The sequence below is a fragment of the Crassostrea angulata genome, chromosome 2, assembly GCF_025612915.1.
Source record: "Crassostrea angulata isolate pt1a10 chromosome 2, ASM2561291v2, whole genome shotgun sequence".
Classification (NCBI taxonomy): domain Eukaryota; kingdom Metazoa; phylum Mollusca; class Bivalvia; order Ostreida; family Ostreidae; genus Magallana; species Magallana angulata.
The window spans coordinates 78,279,255-78,299,196 of record NC_069112.1 but is presented as its reverse complement, the minus strand read 5'-3'; the positions used below and the strand labels follow the sequence as shown (position 1 = coordinate 78,299,196).

General features: G+C 35.6%; 1 protein-coding gene across 2 annotated transcripts; it reads left to right on the top strand.

The window, feature by feature from the left end:
- Positions 1-1,407: 1,407 nt before the first annotated feature.
- LOC128172218 (uncharacterized) lies at positions 1,408-19,874 on the top strand. Of its 2 annotated transcripts, XR_008242215.1 has the most exons (9): positions 1,408-1,662; positions 2,036-2,090; positions 9,371-9,488; positions 9,703-9,757; positions 11,881-13,598; positions 13,979-14,923; positions 15,353-15,435; positions 17,045-17,173; positions 17,792-19,874. XR_008242215.1 is itself a non-coding variant. In XM_052838004.1 (8 exons), exons 5-7 carry the CDS (start codon positions 11,903-11,905, stop codon positions 15,409-15,411), a joined length of 2,700 nt encoding a protein of 899 aa, XP_052693964.1. In that variant the 5' UTR covers positions 1,408-1,662; positions 2,036-2,090; positions 9,371-9,488; positions 9,703-9,757; positions 11,881-11,902; the 3' UTR covers positions 15,412-15,435; positions 17,045-19,874. The 2 variants fall into 2 exon arrangements, 1 of the variants encoding a protein (XP_052693964.1); XM_052838004.1 differs by having other exon boundaries at positions 17,045-19,874.
- Positions 19,875-19,942: the final 68 nt, after the last annotated feature.

The window sequence follows — 19,942 nt, the reverse complement described above, 5'->3', positions numbered from 1 at the left end:
TTTGAGACTTTTTAATTATTTAATTGCATGTTGAATCATTTATGATTAAAAATAGTATTTTTTCAGTGCAAAAAGGTCAAAATATCCATAAGGTGAAGTAATTGCAAACTTTTTCATTATAATAATTTTAATTTTATTAATTCTAAATAATGTTAATTTGTATTTGATACCATGGTTCATTTCAATAAAACGTTATAGAGGGAAAAGCAATTTATGTGCAATTCGCACTTTCAGTGCAGAAAGGTCATATAAAATACACCGTAGCACCGAAAGGAGCATATAGACCCCAACATTTTGTTTTGAATTTTGGTTTAGATATATGTGTAAATGTTTAAAAATTACTTCAGAAAAAAATTTAGAGACTTTTGATCGCAGGATCCAACGTCCTTAAAACACTTTAAGCTTGCACGTAATCAGCACCTTATAATTGCCTAACCTCCCCCGCTAGCCCACCTTTAACCCATCCAAACCCGGCAAACAAATTCAACCCCCCCCCCCCCCCCCCACCTCCTAGAAAAAAATTCTAGTGCCGTGCACGCCTCTTGTTTTTGACACAAAATAGGCCACATTAATTAATTATTTCATACTTTATCAAAGTGTAATAGAAATATATCAGTGATATCTTTCATTGAACCCCTTCTCAGTACCATGTATTCAAACAGATTGATTGAATACACACGTTTATTATATCTCCGTACCCTCTTTATCTTTCTATCAATGCTCTCTATTTGATTTTCTGTAAAATAGGAAAACGGTCTAGGCGAAAAACTCTTTTTAAAAATATTCATCGCATAGTTTGAAAACTATATCATGGCATACGCGGATCTAGAGCCCCCCCCCCCCCTCCCCCCCGGGTAATGAAAATTTATATAATAAATTTTCGCAATATATGCCACGGACCCCCTGGCAAACACAAGTAACCCCCCCCCCCCCCAGCAATAAAGAAAAAAGGAAAAAGGAAAATTTTAAGTTTCCCAAAATCTCCAATTGCACAATCCTAATCTGGGGGTTGGAGGGGGGGAGGGGGGGGGGGGTTGGTTGGCGTAGTATATAACTTCAATTTCACTCCTCGTTTCCTTATTTTAATATCAATTTTTTACATACCGGGTACTCCCAAAAAAGTTTGGGGGGGGGGGGGGGGCAACTTCATGACAATTCAATTTTTCATCATGCGAATTTTAAAAAATTGGTTGCTGCGAGAAAAAGTGGGGGGGGGGGCATTTATATAAATAAAATATAAATGAAATTAAATAATAAAGATAATGATAAAATACATTTAAAAGTAAATATTCCAATAACTTTTTTTTTGGTATTTTTGAATGATTCATTTTCGGGACCAGATCGACTTGGGGTCGAAACTGTTTGATGTCGAAACGACTAACATCACTGTGACGTATATTGAACAGGCCCAATCGAAGAGCAGCGGATCATTGGACAAGACTGATAGGTCACCGTCATAGAAAGATGTGGAAAGAGAAAACCGAAATATTTTTACCCATTTAGATAGACAGTTGTTCCCCGTGTAAGATATGAAAGTACAGGTTTGTTCAAATGCTGTTTATATTGTACAATGTGGTCTACCTGTGGAATTAATTATGCCAGCGAACACGGAACGGAAAGTCTCGAATTTTCTCCAAACCAACTTTGTACAAATGACTACGGGTAAGTTTTTATTTGTGTTTTACATATATACAGTGGATGAGAGGAAGAAAAAGACAAATATGGTCATCAGGCTACATAATTCCTATTACCTTTGGGCCAGTGTTCTTGTATTGAATCATCCTTGAAGTAAATTAATGTGTACTGGTGTCAGATAAAATTTTTGTTAGGGGTCCCTGAAAATTAAAAAAAAACTTAGGGGAATTGTTTTATGTCAACAAACAACATGTACTATTTATGTAAATACATTCATGAATCAGTATTGACCTCTATTACTTATCTGAGTTTGAAAAAATGGAAATTAATATCCATGGTATTGTCACTGAAATATTTTTTAGAGTATACCAGTTTGTAATATTTTGTGGTCTCTTTACAGGTTCCTGGTGTAACGGGATGCAGTAAACTAATTGACCAAAGAAAGAATATATGTGGTATAGTAGTCATGTATTGTTACTATTACATGTATTATGTAGCTAAACTCTGTATTTTTAGGTCACCTGAGTCATTCAGGAGACCTATTGCTCTCACAAGTTTGTTGTCGTGTGTCATTCATAGACATTATGGTATATATCTCTTAACGAGGCCGGGTCTAATTTTTTCTGCCCTAGATTTTTGAATGAAATTTTTTACAAGAATTTTTAGTGGTATAATTATTATTTTAAGATTAAAAAATAAGACATTTACCACACCGTTTGTTTAAGGGGTCATCTCAAAGTTTGTTAATTTTTAACATAGGTCCCTATGGGATTCTGCTTGAAATGTACCAAAATTGCACATTTTTTAAACTTCTGCCCTAGGGATTTCTTTTTTTGTTCTACATATTAAAGTTATTGCTAAAAGGCATCAAATTGTCAAATAAAAAAACCCTTTTACCTCCTGGTTTGTTCCAGGGGTCTTATCAAAGTTATTTTTTGTACGCCCAATTTCCAAGTTTGTCAGATAATGGCTATTTTTTATTTGACAAAGACGGAAATTGTGATATTTATTGTGTTATTAAAACATTACGACATATTTAAGTAATAAATAAATATATAACATCACATATTAAGGGTAATTAATATAAAATACATTGTTAATGTCTTGAAATAAATGAATTAAGCGATATTTAGGCGGGTTAAGAAAACGTGACAGAGGGTGAGGCTTGCTGAACCCTCTTCACGTTTCGACCCGAGCCCAAATATAGCTTATACTTCGAGACTTTATGTTTATTCCACAATATAATATCAATTTTACACATCAAATGAGCTATTTTCAACAAATTTCGCTGAATATCTGCAGTTGAAACTATCACGCCATGGCGTCAACAAAGCAAAAAGATGACGTCACAATACAAATGAAACGCTGCGCGAAAGCGTGCATACTCGTTCTGTACTCGGCCTCGTTAAGTGGGTATGAGGGCAGTACTTCAGAGAGAGAGAGAAAGAGAGAGAAAGAGGGGTCTCTGTTTGTAGATGTGTTATTTCCCACTTGCAAATTTAATGGTTTGACTATTTGCAGTATCTGCATCAATTTTTAAGGCGTCGAGCTAATGCTCGGCAGCCTTCTAGCGATCGTCTGGATTGGCAATCGTCCAAAAATTCATGCACTGCACCGCCTTTTAAATGCGCACAAAAAATAAGTTCGTTAAAGTATTAAACGTATTACAAGATTTCTATTCCATTTATTCAATAACATTGTGTACAAAAAATCTAACTTTGCCTCCCTGGTTATTGATAACTCTTTGCATAAGTATAAATTTGCCTATTCAAGAATGGCGGATGAATACAAAAGGTGTAAACAATAACTAAATATTATTTTAGTTTATCGATTACATTTTAACTGGAGACCGTGCCCGATAGAAATAAAATTTGATATGTAAATTTATTTGTTATCGGGCACGGCCCCCAAAATGAATGTAAGCGATAAACGTATCTAGTGATTAAACACGATAATGCAGTCGGTTTGGTCGAGCAAAAAATAGCACGTGTTGTGGATTTGTTTGTAAACAACCATACCATAGGTAATCTTGTTTCAAACGGGAATTGAAATAAATAGAAGTATGTTTTATTATTATAATTAGAGACACACTGTAATCAATGTATTCACCTTGAAAATTGTTTAAAGCAGAAAGAAAATATAATTTTTTTTTAACTTTGAAATTTCTTTGATTTTTGTAACTATGATGAGTTATTGTATTAAAAACGCATCACAACCTATTATATATGGAAATATAGTGATTTTGTTTTTAAAGAACGCAAAACATAATTCATTTACTTTTTTTAAGGCGTCGAGCTAATGCTCGGCAGCCTTCTAGCGATCGTCTGGATTGGCAATCGTCCAAAAATTCATGCACTGCACCGCCTTTTTGATGCGCATAAAAAATAAGTTCCTTGAGTATTAAACGTATTACAAGATTTGTATTCCTTTTATTCAACTAAATTGTGTACAAGAAACCCAACTTTGCCTCCCTGGTTATTGACAACTCATTGCATTAGTATAAATTTGCTTAATCAGGAAATGGCGGATGAATACAATAAGGTGCAATGTAAACATTCACTAAAATATTATTTAAGTTTATCGCTTACATTTTGATTGGAGACTGTGCCCGATAGAAATAAAATTTGATATGTAAATGTATTTGTTATCGGGCATGGTCTTCAAAATAATTGTAAGCGATAAACTTATCTAGAGATTTTGTTGCAATTAATAAACACGATAATGCAGTTGGTTTGGTCGAGCATTTTAGATAGCACGTGTTGTGGATTTGTTTGTAAACAACCATAGCATAGGTAATCTTGTTTCAAACGGGAATTGAAATAAATAAAAGTATGTTTTATTATTATAATTAGGGACACACTGTTAATGTATTCAAATTATGAGCCTGTGAAATGTGCAAAGACTTTTTAAAGCAGAAAGAAAATAATTTTTTTTTAACTTTGAAATTTCTTCGATTTTTGTAACCATGATAAGTTATTGTATTATAAACTCATCACTACATATTTTATAACGAAATATACTGATTATTGTTTTTGAAACAGCACAAAACGTAATTCATTTCCTTTTTTATTCTAATATTATTTGATAAACGACTATATATATTAGTACAGAATTTCAAATTATTGATATCATTCTATAAAAAAGAAAATGTCAGCTTGACGCCTTTGTGGCCGTTCCGGCCTTTGATTATTCTAATATGTATTATTTGATATACGATTATTAGTACAAAAATTCAAATTATTGATATCATTTTATCAATCTATATAAAAGAAAATGTCAGCTCGACGCCTTTGTGGCCGTTCCGTTCTTTGATTTAACTGTTTATTTGTTCCCTTTATTCTTTTTTATTGAATTCAAAATGTCTTATTATTTATTTCCTCCCTACTCATATACTAACCTGCTTACTGTACATGCATGCACAGTTAGCTTAAACTGATTGAATCGATATGACAGTAAAGTATGGCTCAAGAACTTGCTAGTATATATTTAAATAATCTCTATATAAATTTAAAAAAAAAAATATGTCAGTGAGGCAGGTATCGCAAGTCTAAACTGAAAAGTAACTACACCCATTAGGTAAAGATGTTTGATCCACTTCTAAATTTATCACTGGAAATATAGCGCGAGAGCACTGTGACGTCATCCATTACCTTTTTCGTCTTTGTTTACGTATCTCGACTCAAAACGAAAGTATGGAAGCTTGTAAGAAATCCCTTGGGTCTCACCAAAAGCTTGTGCGGAACTCAAAATGTGTTTCAAACCTCAAGACTCTGTAAATTACGAGTTAAATGTCGGCCAATTTTGGCGTAACACCATGACAATCGCAACTTCTCGGGCCTTTCCGACAGGCTCGGAAAAACACCTCGAATGTATTACCCACTTGGCCAGGCTTCCATGACAACCCTCCTTTTTATAAAACTTGATATAAATACAACACATTTTACGATCTGTTGAGATGTAAGCTAGACTTCAATAAAGTAAATGATATACTCTAAAATATAACACAGAAGTGACTTATAAGGCTGTCTAGCCGATACTTATTTTAATGGGAAGCGACTCCATTTTGTATACAATTCTAACATCCGGTAATGCTAAAACATTTGAGGTGTTTTTCCGAGCCTTCCGGAATGGCCCGAGAAGTTGCGATTGAACACCACGGGTGAAAACATTAGAGAGCATTATGGGACGTAGACAAAATATTTGTTGGATGAATCTGTAGGTTTATTTTTCCCGCGCACCCTGGTTCTTAGAGCTCGCTTCACTCGCTATAAATCCATTGTTAATAAGAGCTTACTAAAGATATGTCACATCTAAGAAAAGGTTACAATGGAACCAGACAAAAGGCAAATCTGGGGTAAGCCCTCTTTTCTAAAACAGGCCTAAAACTAAGTTATGATGATGTTGGAGAAATGAACAAAGAAAATAAGAGTACACGTTAAGCAGAGCAAATCTGAGAGAGAGAGAGAGAGAGAGAGAGAAGGAGAGACAGACAGACAGACATACAGACAGAGTATATGTTTGTCTGTGAAAGTCAGAGATGGTGAGACAAAGAGATTCAGAGTACATGATGGTCAGAAAAGTGAATGAGAGAGAGAAAGAGAGAGAGAGAGTATGTAAGTATGTATGAGAGAGAAATAGACAGAGAAACCTGGCAGACATGGGAAAGGCAGGAAGAAAGAGTATTTGTTATTCTTACTGAACACAGGTCATCAATAGTCATTGTCCGCAAAGCCACAGACCTCTTAACAGTTTAAAGTATTTCTCTGTACAGGTCTGACCTGTGTGGAAGTACGTATTGCATCACCATTTTACTCGGTCATGATGAATTAAAGTTTTACGCATGTGCACTCTTTCAAAGCAAGGAGAATAAAACTGGTCAATGCATTATATGCAAACAGAATATGCACATAAAATAAGAATTAAATGCACAAAATCCAAATACCACAAAAGGAATACAGTAAAACACAATTAAAGCGAACACGCTTATAATGAATGACGCTTACAGCGAAGTGAATTTCAATCCCCAAGACTCAATTTCATGTTGTAAACTTGACGGATATAACGAATTACGCTTATAACAAAGTTAAATTGGCTGTCCCTGGGACTTCTTTATAGCGTGTTTTACTGTACCGGTACTACGTGTCGGCCATGAGTATCAGGTGTAACGAAATCGAAGAATTTGTATATTTATATATTGGGTATCTGTGTGACGGGGCCTATTTACGAGCAGTGTTAGGCTTTAAGCAGAAAAAAGTCTGAAAAAAGTAAATGTCAGAGAGAGAGAGAGAGATAGAAAGGATAGAGAGAGAGATGTCATGTTTAATGGAGAAAGTCAAAAATAGTGAGACAAAGAGAGTCGGAGTACACGTTGCTCAGAAAAGTGAATGAGAGAGAGAGAGAGAGAGAGAGAGAGAGAGAGAGAGAGAGAGAGAGAGAGAGAGAGAGAGAGAAAGAGAGAGAGAGAGAGAGAGAGCAATAGTACATGTTCAATAAAAATAGATAGAGAAGTATTCGTAAAAAATTAAAATGGCCGCCGCTAATAATAATAATGGATATTATAGGTTTCGCTTGGAATTGACAAAAAAAACAATCAAAATTTTTCTAAAACTTACCATAGTACTTTGTTATAATTGTTTCTAATCACTCTTATATTTTGACTAGGGGTAGATTTATACAAATTCTGAATTACATTTTTTCCGATAGCAATGCAAATTCATTTATTTTTTATCATTGTTGATGGCTTGTTGTTTTGTGTGATATCATAACTTTATCATTTCCCGTACTTTTTGGTCGGCGTGACCACAATGTAGACCTTAACAGTGCTACGTCTGAGTCACGACAGTTTAACGGTACGCCCGTACCCAGGAAACACGTGAGAAAGAGAACTAGTTTGGATGTCAAATTAGACTGGTTCGATGTAACAGGTGTCAAGGCTCTAACCACTAATTAAGCTATTGAGACACAATACATGTATATTGACTGACAGTCACACACCTGTTAACCCGGTGACAATTGTTTAATGGTACGCCCGTACCCAGGGAACACGTGAGAAAGAGGAGAACTAGTTTGGATGTCAGATTTGACTGGTTCGCTGTCATTGATTACAAGCGTGCCTCGTATAATCCTAGCGGCATCGTTTGGAATCAAGGGCAAGTTATCCAGTCTAGATGTCAGATAAGGACTCATCTTATTATTGTACGTCAGGAATACCTGTTTTAATGATACTGTGTTGTGGTTAATAGATATATAAACTTGTGAATGTAAACAATAGGTGACAGAGAGGACCACAGTCACACCAGTAACATTTTATTTACAACTAGTAGACTAATTGTTCACGGAACAATAAGAGGCCTTTCCAACTTTTATAAGGATTAAAAAAAATTCCAAAAATGTTGTTAATTATTGAGTAATTAGAGAAAAATCAATATACATTGTATATCCAAAATAAAAATTTCTTCCGCAATGCGGTATCAAACAGAGAACCCTAAGATTTGTAGGCGAGAGTGTTGCCACTTCGCTATTTCGCTTGCTTCTTGATAGAAAGTAAAATTTGTTGAGTTGTGTAGTCAATTTGGATGATGATAGAAAGAAGAGATGGAGCGTTCTTCCGTCCATCTGAAGTTGATACCCAATGTTGTGAAACCTTAATAGATAGGCGTCTAGCGATTGGTTGAGAGAACAGTATTTGTTCATCAGTTTATTAATAAAAATCAGTGCTGCTTGTAAACAATGTGGCCGTATAGCGTTGACTTAGAAATAAACAAGCCAGGTCAAACTCTGGTCGCCAGCAGGTATTTGAAGGTGTGGGGATGTCACGTCGGCTTAACTGATGCACATTCTCCTGTGGATTTGAAATGCTCATGCATAGAAATATATTAAGTTTAACTGTCATGCATTCGTGGATTACAAGTATGGAAAATCTTAACTGAATTAAGGCCAGTCATGTATTTCAGCCAAGTCGGTAAATAAACAAACTGAAAGAAAATGTAAACTAAATTTATATAAAATCGGTATCTGGGAAGGAAGAGTTATCTTTCGTAGAACTTCAGCACAAGTCGTCACAGGTAGCTGATAGAACTGTAAAAACAGATTTTCAGTGAAATTTGAGCATGAATTTGTTGGATACACAAAATTTCGCCGTCAAGTTCTACAGCGTTTAACTGGAGCTGGAATTTTTATTCGGAGGCATAGTCTAAAACGCGGTCTGGAGTCAAATGGCAGGCAGAGTTTCAGACTTTCTAAAAAATCTGACAAACTGTTGTAACACTTTGTTAGGTGTTCTTTAAAAAAGAAATATAAAATTTCAAGTTTAAATATGGAGGGTCAAGTTCATATAAGAATTCAATCCTTGTACAAAAGAAGGGAAAAAAGGGGGGGGGGGTCTAATTGTACACTGCAATTTGGCAACCCCTTCAGTTTGTTTTATTAATAATTGTAAATTTAATTCAGCGCTTATTGAACTATGAACAATTGTTGACATGTACGTGAATGCATGTGCAATGTTTTTCAGCTATTAAAAATCGACCATAACTTTCACATCAACCGCTAAATAGTGAAAGTAGTATGTCAAAGACGAGTGAAAATCTCCATCTCGAAAGCGCTTGATCATGTTGAATCCTCATTCGTTTCTTGGACTGTAAATGTTTACCTTCAAATATTTTTTGCTGATCAAATACAGAAAGGCCCATTCTCTGTGATCAATGTATTTATAAAGTTTTTGTCTACTTCATTACAGTGTGACATGAAACTTATAGGAGTGACTGGAAATCCGAGACGACCGGGAATCGGAGACTTCATTGTATAAACTCATCTTTACTGTATTAGCTTGTCTTCAACATAGGGTTTTTTATGTGGTATTGATTTTGCTCTACATCAATCTCGTAAACTTATTAAAAAAGACACCTTGAACAATTTCAATTCAATTTCAATTCAATTTCAATTTCTTTATCAACCAATTAAGGGCCCTCAAGGGGCAACATGAAGACTGTACATACAGCATCCAATGTACACATCACACATTCAATGAACATGTATATAACAGTATACTAGTTTGAGGTCTTTTTACAGGTTCCTTGTGTATCAATAAAGAGTGGACTGATGGAGCAAAGAAAGAGTTTATGTGGTATAGTATTCTTGTAATATCACCATGTTTGTGTAGCTATACTTTGTATTTTTAGGTCACCTGAGTCATTCAGGAGACCCATTGCTATCACAAGTTCGTTGTCGTGTGTCATTCATAGACATTATAGTATTCATCTCTTAAATGGGTATGAGGGCAGTAGTCATTGTGTTAGTAGTAGTCATTGTGTTAGTCCTGGGATAAAAACTGCTGCCCAAAGGCCTAGGTCGAGGACTGCATCAATTTCTTACCAAGGAACTGACAATATAACTATTGTCCTCATTCCCATTTGATGGTTGATCTGTAAACAAGAATAACATATCCTTGTGGTAATGTCAGGCCTGGGATATTGTCTGAGTATCTTCCTGGGGACATTCAAACAATCAGCCAGGATAAGGGGGATACCCAATCATAGGTCATAAGCCAGTAGATAATATAAATGACCTCATATGTGATTTGGAGAGTTCTCCTTTTACATATATTTGATAATAAGGTGTTAGAGAGAGAGAGTTCATGAGAGTTCAAGACAAAACTGCATTTTACATGTAGTTTATAAATTATCCATCGTAAATTAGAGCTCAGTTTAGATAGTGTCACATTTCACAAAAAAGTTACAATAGGATTAGACAAAATGCAAATATTGGGTAATCCTACTTTTATAAAACAGACCTAAAACTAAGTCATGGTTATGTTGGAGAAAGGAACAAAGAAAACAAAAAATACATGTTTAGCAGAAAAACTCAGAGAGAGAGAGAGAGAGAGAGAGAAGAGAGAGATAGTATACCATTACATGTACATACATCTCATTGTACATGTATACACACATGAGAGAGAAATATACCCAGAAAGCTGAAATACATGTTTGAAAGACTGGAATAAAAAGCACTTCTCTTTCCTTATAAAAGAATGTCTGAAAATAGTAAATGTTTGAGAGAGAGAGAGAGAGAGAGAGTATGTGGGTAGGACTGGGAGAAAGAGCATGTGTATTTCCTTGGCAGAGAATGTCTGAAAATACTAAATATCTAAGAGAGAGAGAGAGAGACAGAGAGAGAGAGAGAGAGATAGCTTTATGAAGAATGTCAGAGATAGTAAGACAAAGATAGCAATATACATGTTGTTCAGGAAAGGGCATTAGAAAAAAAGATAAAGAGAAAGTACATATTTTGGAGAAAAATAGTGGTAGAGTGAGAGAAAGAGCAAGAGTACATGTTAAACAGTGAATGTTACACACAGAGAGAGAGAGAGAGAGAGAGAGAGAGAGAGAGAGAGAGAATGTTTAATGAAGAATGTCAGAGATAGAGAGAGCAAGAGTACATGTTGATCAGAAAGTGGAATTAGAGAGAAATAGAGAGAAAAGAAAGAGAAAGAAAGAGAGGAGAGAGAGAGAGAGAGAGAGAGAATGTTTAATGGTGAATATCAGAGATAAAGAGACTAAGAGAGCAAAAGTACATGTTAATCAGAAAATGGAATGAGAGAGAGATAGAGAAACAGAAAGTTCATATTTAGGAGAGAGGGAGCATAATTTTAGAGAAACAATCGACAAAGAAAGCTGGCATTCATGTGGGAACGACTTAAAGAAAGAGCACGTGTAATTCCTTAGCAGAGAATGTCTGAAAATAGAAAATGTCTAAGAGAGAGAGAGAGAGGGAGAGAGAGAATGTTTAATGATGAATGTTAGAGATTTAGAGACAGAGAGCAAGAGTACATTTTGCTCAGGAAAGGGCATTAGAGAAAGGAAGAGAGAAAAGAAAGTACATATTTTGGAGAGAGAGAGAGAGAGAGAGAGAGTATTCTTAGTAGTGAATGTATGACACAGATAGAGAAAAAAAAAGAGAGAGGGAGAAAGTCACCAATGTTTAGCAGAGAATGTCAGACTTTTTAGAGTTTTAACCAAAACAAATATCTACTGGTCAAGCGTTTTTTATCTGATGATAATAGACCATTATTTATCTATGAATGAAGATATATTTATAATTATTTTAAAATAAAGTTTTGTTTAAATTGATATATTCCTTACACACAAAATGATATTATATAATGATATTGTATAAATTTATTATATCATTAAATAGTTGTGAAAGAATGTGGTTGACATAATTCTAAAACACTTTATTTTTATTTAACAGGTTGTGATTCAAAGACATAGACATGGACACAGCAAGCTCCACATATAGTACACATAAGTGTTCTAAGTGTCCGGGGGACACAGAATACCATTGTGTATCGTGTCCATGTGATCTGTGTCCCCAGTGTAAAGAGAACCATGTAAAAGATCTCCAAACAATAGACCATGATGTTGTGTCACACCGTGATAAAATCAACTACATCCCAACACAAGAGATCTGTGTGAGACATCCTAGCCATGTTTATACAAAGTACTGTGAACCTTGTCAAGTTCCTCTGTGTTATTCTTGTTCCGAAGACCAATCGCACAGATTCAAAAGTGTTCTCTATGGCCAAGGACAGCATGAAATACTGGATATACAAATAGCCTATAAAACAAAGCGACAACAACACAGAGGAACCATTCACACCATCAGAAGTGAGGCTCTCTTTTACAGACCTGTTCTCCTGACAGGAATCAAAACTGATTTCAAAACCTGTCACACAGAGTTCTCCCTCTATCAATCAGAGATGTTAACAAAGGCCCAGACACTGAAGCATCTCATTAACATAGTGAGAAAAGATTTCATGAAAAATGTGTTTTGTGACTTTGATTTCAAACACAGATGTTTAAAACAGATGATAGAAATGAGCAGACATATTATCAGCCTGCAGGAATATGAACTCAGATATGTACAGCCAGAATTCACATTCAGTGCACTACAATTCCTCTCATTCACAAAGACAGCCCTCCCCCAGATAAATCTTACACTCCACACCAGCCAGCTCTCCATGACTGAGTCACTCAACAAGGAGGATGTGATGGAGTCACTGAGTGCAATCCAAATCACAGAGAGAGGAAACCGACGCGTAGGAAACCAGTGTCTGCTGAAACTGACGTCTGGTGCTGAGTTCCATCAATCTCTCACACTGACAGGTGTTGGTCGTTGTTCTCACATTTCCTGTGTGACATCAGACCGGGTCTGGGTCAGTGGTATAAACAATATCATGTTGACAGACACAACAGGTGTCCCTCTACATCGTGTGGAGGATTCATGTCATAGTTTATATGGATTACACACAGTGAACAGTGAGAGTGAACTTATTTATATAGATTGGAATTCTAACATCAACAAACTGTCAAAGGATATGAAAACAACCACCACATTTATAGAGAGAACAGACTCTACATGGGAACCACTGTGTGTGTACTGGTCCCTGTCCACTGGGGATCTACTGGTCGGGATGTATAACGATGATACAGACACAGGCAAGGTAACCCGGTACAACCAGAGTGGACAACTCACACAAACCATACAGAACGACAACACAGGTATGGGACTGTATAGTAGACCTAAATATATAACAGAGAACAACAATGGGGATGTCGTGGTGTCTGACTATGACTATGACAATGAGTCTGGTGCTGTAGTGTTGACAGAGCGTGGAGGAAGACATCGTTTCTCCTACAAAGGACATCCATCAGGATCAGGACTAGATCCACGTGGAATCTGTACTGACCCGCTGTCACACATCCTGGTGTGTGATGGTAATACCAAAACAGTACAGATGTTAGACGAGGACGGTCAGTTCCTGTCACATCTACTGATAAGACCATCAGGGATATTCTCACCACGGAGCCTGAGTTATGATGTCAACACTCACCGTCTCTGGGTCGGATCAGTGGACAACAACACGGTGGTTATATACAGGTATATCACCAGACAGGACGCTCTGACAGGTAAGTCTGAGTCATTATCATTGTAAATTATATAATATGTAGTTACAAGTCAGACATATATAGAATGTGATCTTATCATTTATCGATATAATGTAAGTACATATTATTGTTTATAGACAGTCAACATCACAAGCATTTAATGAGATGCAAATACATTACATGTCTGTAATAAATCAATTACTTAGATACATGAATATGTTGATAATTTTTTGATTAATAAATTAATTAGATACCTTTACCAGTAAATGTTTGTTATTAATTAATAATGGTTCTGTATTAATACATTAAAACAGACAAACATTGCTGTAACTATCATTATACAAGATGTGATGTTTGTAATCAATCTGTTCCATCTGACTGTTTGTGTCTGATGTTTGTAGATCTGAATCCAGCCACTGCTGATGTGATGGAGTCACTGAGTGAAATCCCAACCACAGGGACAGAAAAACCACAGCAAGGAAACCAGTGTCTGCTGAAACTGATGTCTCACCCCAAGTTACTTCCCTCTCTCACAGTGACAGGTGTTGATCGTTGTCATCACATTTCCTGTGTGACATTAGACCGGGTCTGGGTCAGTGATGAAGACAATCTCATGTTGATAGACACAAAAGGTGTCCCTCTACATCGTGTGGAGGATTCATGTAGTGATTATAATAAAGGATTACACACAGTGAACAGTGAGAGTGAACTTATTTATATAGATTGGAATTATAACATCAACAAACTGTCAAAGGATATGAAAACAACCACCACATTTATAGAGAGAACAGACTCTACATGGAGACCATGGTGTGTGTTCTGGTCCCCGTCCACTGGGGATCTACTGGTCGGGATGTATAACTATGATACAGAGACAGGCAAGGTAACCCGGTACAACCAGAGTGGACAACTCACACAAACCATACAGAACGACAGCACAGGACTGGGGCTGTATAGAGAACCTGACTATATAACAGAGAACAACAATGGGGATGTCGTGGTGTCTGACTCTATAGCCCATATGTCTGGTGCTGTAGTGGTGACAGAGCGTGGAGGAAGACATCGTTTCTCCTACACAGGACATCCATCAGGATCAGAACTAGAGCCACGTGAAATCTGTACTGACCCGCTGTCACACATCCTGGTGTGTGATAGTACAACCAAAACAGTACAGATGATAGACAGGGACGGTCAGTTCCTGTCACATCTACTGATAAGACCATCAGGGATATTATCACCAGGCAGCCTGAGTTATGATGTCAACACTCACCGTCTCTGGGTCGGATCATTGTTCAACAACACGGTGGTTATATACAGGTATATCACCAGACAGGACGCTCTGACAGGTAAGTCTGAGTCATTATCATTTACATTAATTAGATATAGATAACTAAGACACACAGTCCGTGTTAATTATCAGTCAATAAGATACATGTAAGACATGTTTATCTGTGTGATAGTTTGTCAATATAAACAGCTCATTGTTACAGGGTTAGCTGTATCTATTTCATTCATTAGATGTACAGTCACATGTCATTGTATTTAGTTAATTAGAATAAAAGGTCATTGTAATTAATTTTGTGACACATGTATTTGTAATTAGTTATTTTGTTACAAGTCAATTTAATTGGTTTAATTAATTAGATGCCTGCAAATATTAAAACATACATGTGTCAGTGTTATCAGTTTAAACTTTAAATTTGTAGATGTAGCTCTATCATTACATGTCCTGTATGATATTAATTAATTAACAGCAAATTAATGACTTGTTGTAGATGAAGACACACCCCGTCCTGATGGGGAGGCCATGTCCAGCTCAACACCAGCCGTATAATGGAGATAGCTGGGATATTGACAGGTTGTAAATGTTTCTGTACAAATCTAGTCTGCTCTCAAAACCACACATGTTGTTTGTCACTTTGTTCAACATCTGCAGCTGAAATTGACCTGTGTATAATTCACATGGACTGTAATACTGACTCCTGTTTATTTCACACTTTGTGATCATCCAGACATGGCTGTCTGTTGCTGAATGTGGAATGTTATACCAATTTTACTTTGCTAAAAATGGATTAACATAAACATGAAACAGATAGTCATACGAAGTCTATAATAACTGAAAAAGAAAAAAAACGGAATGAATAAAAATCAATTTGAACATTTATGGTTATCATACCCCCACTTCGAATGAGAGGGAGGTATACTCTTTTACCCTTGTGTGTCTGTCTGTCAATAATAAAAATTTCTGTCGCATTTTTATACCCCCCGCAAACAAAGTTTGGGGGGGTATATAGGAATCACCTTGTCCGTCCGTCCGTCTGTCCGTCCGTCTGTCTGTCTGTCTGTCTGTCCGTCTGTCTGTCTGTCTGTCTGTCTGTCTGTCTGTCTGTCTGTCTGTCTGTCTGTCCGTCTGTCTGTGCAATCGTGTCTGGTCCATATCTTTCTTATGGAGAAACATTGGAAGTTCTTACTTCACAAAAAGATTGCTTATGACCTTAGGGTGTGTCTTGACCTTGACCCAAGGTCATTCGGGCAAGGTCAAGGTCACTGGCAGAAAAAGTGCAAAATTCGTGTCCGGTCCATATCTTTCTTATGGAGAAACATTGGAAGTTCTTACTTCACACAAACGACCTAAGGGTGTGTCATGATCTTGACCCAAGGTCATTTGGGCATGGTCAAGGTCACTGGCAGAAAAAATGCAAAATTCGTGTCCGGTCCATATGTTTCTTATGGAGAAACATTGGAAGTTCTTACTTCACACAAAGATTGCTTATGATTAAAGGGTGTGTCATGACCTTGACCCAAGGTCAATTGAGAGAGTTCAAGGTCATTGTTTCAAAAAAGCTAAATTCTGTTTGTGTCATGTCTTGTATTAATGGAAATATTAGAAGCTAAAAATTAACAGTTTTCAAAAATAAAGCAGTTGTTATTTATAGAAAATGGACAGTGAAAAAGATTCATCCAATATTTTCTATAATAGCAAAAATACACGCGTTATGATTTTTTTCTTAGCGGGGGGTATCAATTGTGAGCTTGCTCACAGTACCTCTAGTTCTCATTAACTATTCATTGTTTTTTAAATTTTAACACACTCTTTGTTAATATTTTTGTACCAATCGGACACCAACTTCCTGTTGCAGTCAATTTTATTTATTTTTAGCCTAAATTTTCAAACTTAAATTCCGTCAAAGATTTTCAGCAACAATTCATTGCAGATGCGTGAAGTTTTAACGATCTCTTTGTTAAGGAATGCCATACGTTGGGATCTATTTTTGTACCCATTGGACGTCAACTTCCTGTTAAAGTTAACTTTGCTTATTTTGTATATTTACATCAGAGCGGGAGTATTACTAGTGAGCATTGGCTCACACATATCTTGTTTTGCTGGACTTCTCCTCATCTGAGTAATATCATGTTGGTGTTGATCATTTACTACATCATTCATTAGTCTATTCTGTTTCCTGTAGATGGGCCAATTTTACCTGACCATGAGGGGAGAAAACAGAACACCTTACTTGAAATCCTTACAGAGGAAGACAGAAAACAGACATTGACTACGTAGACCACTTAAAGCAATATGACGTCATTATCTTCAAGTACGCACTGACCTGAGTCACTCAGTCACCTATTGAAATTGGTCTTTGTCCGTCGTCATGTGTTGTCCGTCGTGTGTCTTTCCTTTACAATATAACTTTTTTAACTTTTTCTTGAAAACTAGAGGGTCACTATTTTTTGTTTGAAACATCTCTTGATTAAAAAGAATCTGAAATATGAAAATTATGACCCTACCACCCTCAGGGCCCCATGGGTGGGACCTAATATCCGAAAAAGGCCAAATTTTTCTTCTCTACTACGTACCAAAAGATTAATTTTTTGTAAGGGTATAGATGATGTGAGATTTCTCCCACTGTTTACCCCCCCCCCCCCCACTTCATTTTAATGAATAAATGTTTCGAACAGCAACAAAAAAAAGTGGGTTGACAGTCAGAGGAGTCTCAGATTAGAGAAGCTTACAATTCTAACATGAGACTGTGACTTGTCAGTTTAAGGGCTATGGTACTCAGGTGACCATCAAGGCATGTGTGTCTCTTGTTTAATAGTACTCACAAAGCAGATGAAATGCAATTTGAACTATATTTTAATTTTGTTCATGTATAAGGACAAATATTTAGATCCTAGAATTTGTGAAAGACCAAATACTTATCAATTTGTAGAATTGATGTCACCATCATTGTTCATAAGATGCCTGAATCAGCCGGTCCTCCTTTTGTATTTTTTTAATACTTTATATTCTACCTCGTACAATTTATCAACAAATGTAAACATTGTATATGTGTATTATGTTTTCGATGGTGTGTGTTAAACAGTTGAATATAACTGTATTATCTGTGGAGTGACCGATAATATATGGACTCGTTTTGAATAATGCGTCATTATTTGAACCTGTGTTCTGTGTACATGAACTATACAGTAATTACTTATTGTATTGTCTTATCATTTTATTTCACAGTATGTTATCTGTTTAAAGTCTGTGGTCTGTGTACATGAACTATACAGTAATTTGTTATTTTACATTGATATCAATTTTTGGAACCGAGTTTTCCAAAGGAGAAATCCAGTTATTGAAATTGTCAAATGGCATGCAGGCGGGCAGCTGCCAAAAGGCTACCCCTATTGTACGGCTAACTCCTCATAAAGTCTTTAAGATAGGAAGTTGTTGATATGCAGACCAATTAAACTTATATAAGAGATGTGCATATTACTTGGATTTTGATTTTTGATATTTATAGATCAAATACTGTAGATTCCTTATTTTACGCGAGTACTTAATTCCGCGATTCAACGGTTTTCCATCAAATCGCAAGAACATAAAATCGCGAATGCCGAAATTTTATCATAGTTTCATGTAGTTTACATATGTCTGAAAATTAAAAGCGAGATTTTAAATTTCGCGAGACGGGCTTCTCGCGATTTTACGCGGATATTAATTCCTCGCATTTAATTAGGAATTTACAGTATCTGCTGTTGAACTTAGTCATTTTCTCACAGAATATATTATATAGGGTACCCCATTGTACAGATAACTCCTCCTACGGTTTTTAAGATAAGAACTTGATTTGCAGATCATTTGAACTTATATCAGAAATGTGCATATTAATTCGATTTGGATTTTTTTAATAATTTATGATAAAAATATTAGGTGTTGAACCAGGTCATTTTTGGCAGAATATTGTATATAGGGTACTCCATTTCTCTGGATAGGTAGTGTTTATCAATTCAGGATAAATGGATTATGAATATTGTACACATACAAGAAAACTACGCTTGTTGTCACATTGACAGCTTTTCACTTGTCCTGGTATTGGTTTAGTAAATTCTCAATGGACAGTACATGTTCTCTGTTTTACATATTTAAGTATTTTGAATGTTCTTATAAAACCCAGGTGTAATTTAGTGCTTGGACGTAGTTGTCACTTAAAATTTGGACTAATGTGTGATTATTATTTTTGATTATTTGCACACAAGAAATCTTGTATATTAATGAAACATCATATTCAAAGGGGAATAACTCAAAATTGAATTCTTCAGTTCGATACGAATAAAGAGTTATTCCCCTTTTCATAGTGATTTTTTAGATAGAGTTTCGCCTAAGAACCGTAATTTATGTTGTTGACCCTCAAAATATTTTTACTACGAAAGTTAATTGAATATCAGTTTATATTAGATTTTTAAAAATGTCATAATTAACGTGTTTGGAAATTAAAGGGTGAAAAGGAGGATTCAAAGTCTATCATACTGAAATGTTTTTGTTTTTTAAATGGCAACATGTAATTTTTTATGAATATTTGACCTTCATCTGTATGTCAATATAATGTAAATTTACAGCTGAATCGTGTATTAAATCCTTTAAGACCTGTATACTTACAATGTTATGACAAGCTGCATCATGGGATAGTGGTGTAAGGTAAATGTTATTCTGTCTGTATCAACTGTTTGTATTGGGTTTATGATGCATTTTGTAAAAATATACCTATATGTATATTATTGGTTTATCACATTTCTCCGACGTAAAAGACTGAGCTATATTGATCCTGTAGATACAAAACTCATGTTTATGTAAATAGTTTTTGTGGAATATTGTGACCAAGTTGAAGTGAACTGATTTTTTTTTCAAAAATTAATTTTTTTCTTTGTATTTACGTTAACCATGAAATACATAATACTTATATACAAATGATTTTTGGTGAGTTGTAGCAAGCTCTAGATAGAACTCAATAAATGTGATATTTATTCATATATTTGTCTTTTTTCTTAGTAAGACAGTACTGTAATATCTGGTACAAAGAAGAAGAATATGATGCTGT

Bases quoted from the DNA above. Each gene is read 5' to 3' on its own strand.
- LOC128172218 (XM_052838004.1), top strand. From the start codon at position 11,903: ATGGACACAGCAAGCTCCACATATAGTACACATAAGTGTTCTAAGTGT. The intron at 13,599-13,978 runs GTAAGTCTGAGT...TGATGTTTGTAG, and splicing joins CAGACAGGACGCTCTGACAG to ATCTGAATCCAGCCACTGCT. The intron at 14,924-15,352 runs GTAAGTCTGAGT...GACTTGTTGTAG, and splicing joins CAGACAGGACGCTCTGACAG to ATGAAGACACACCCCGTCCT.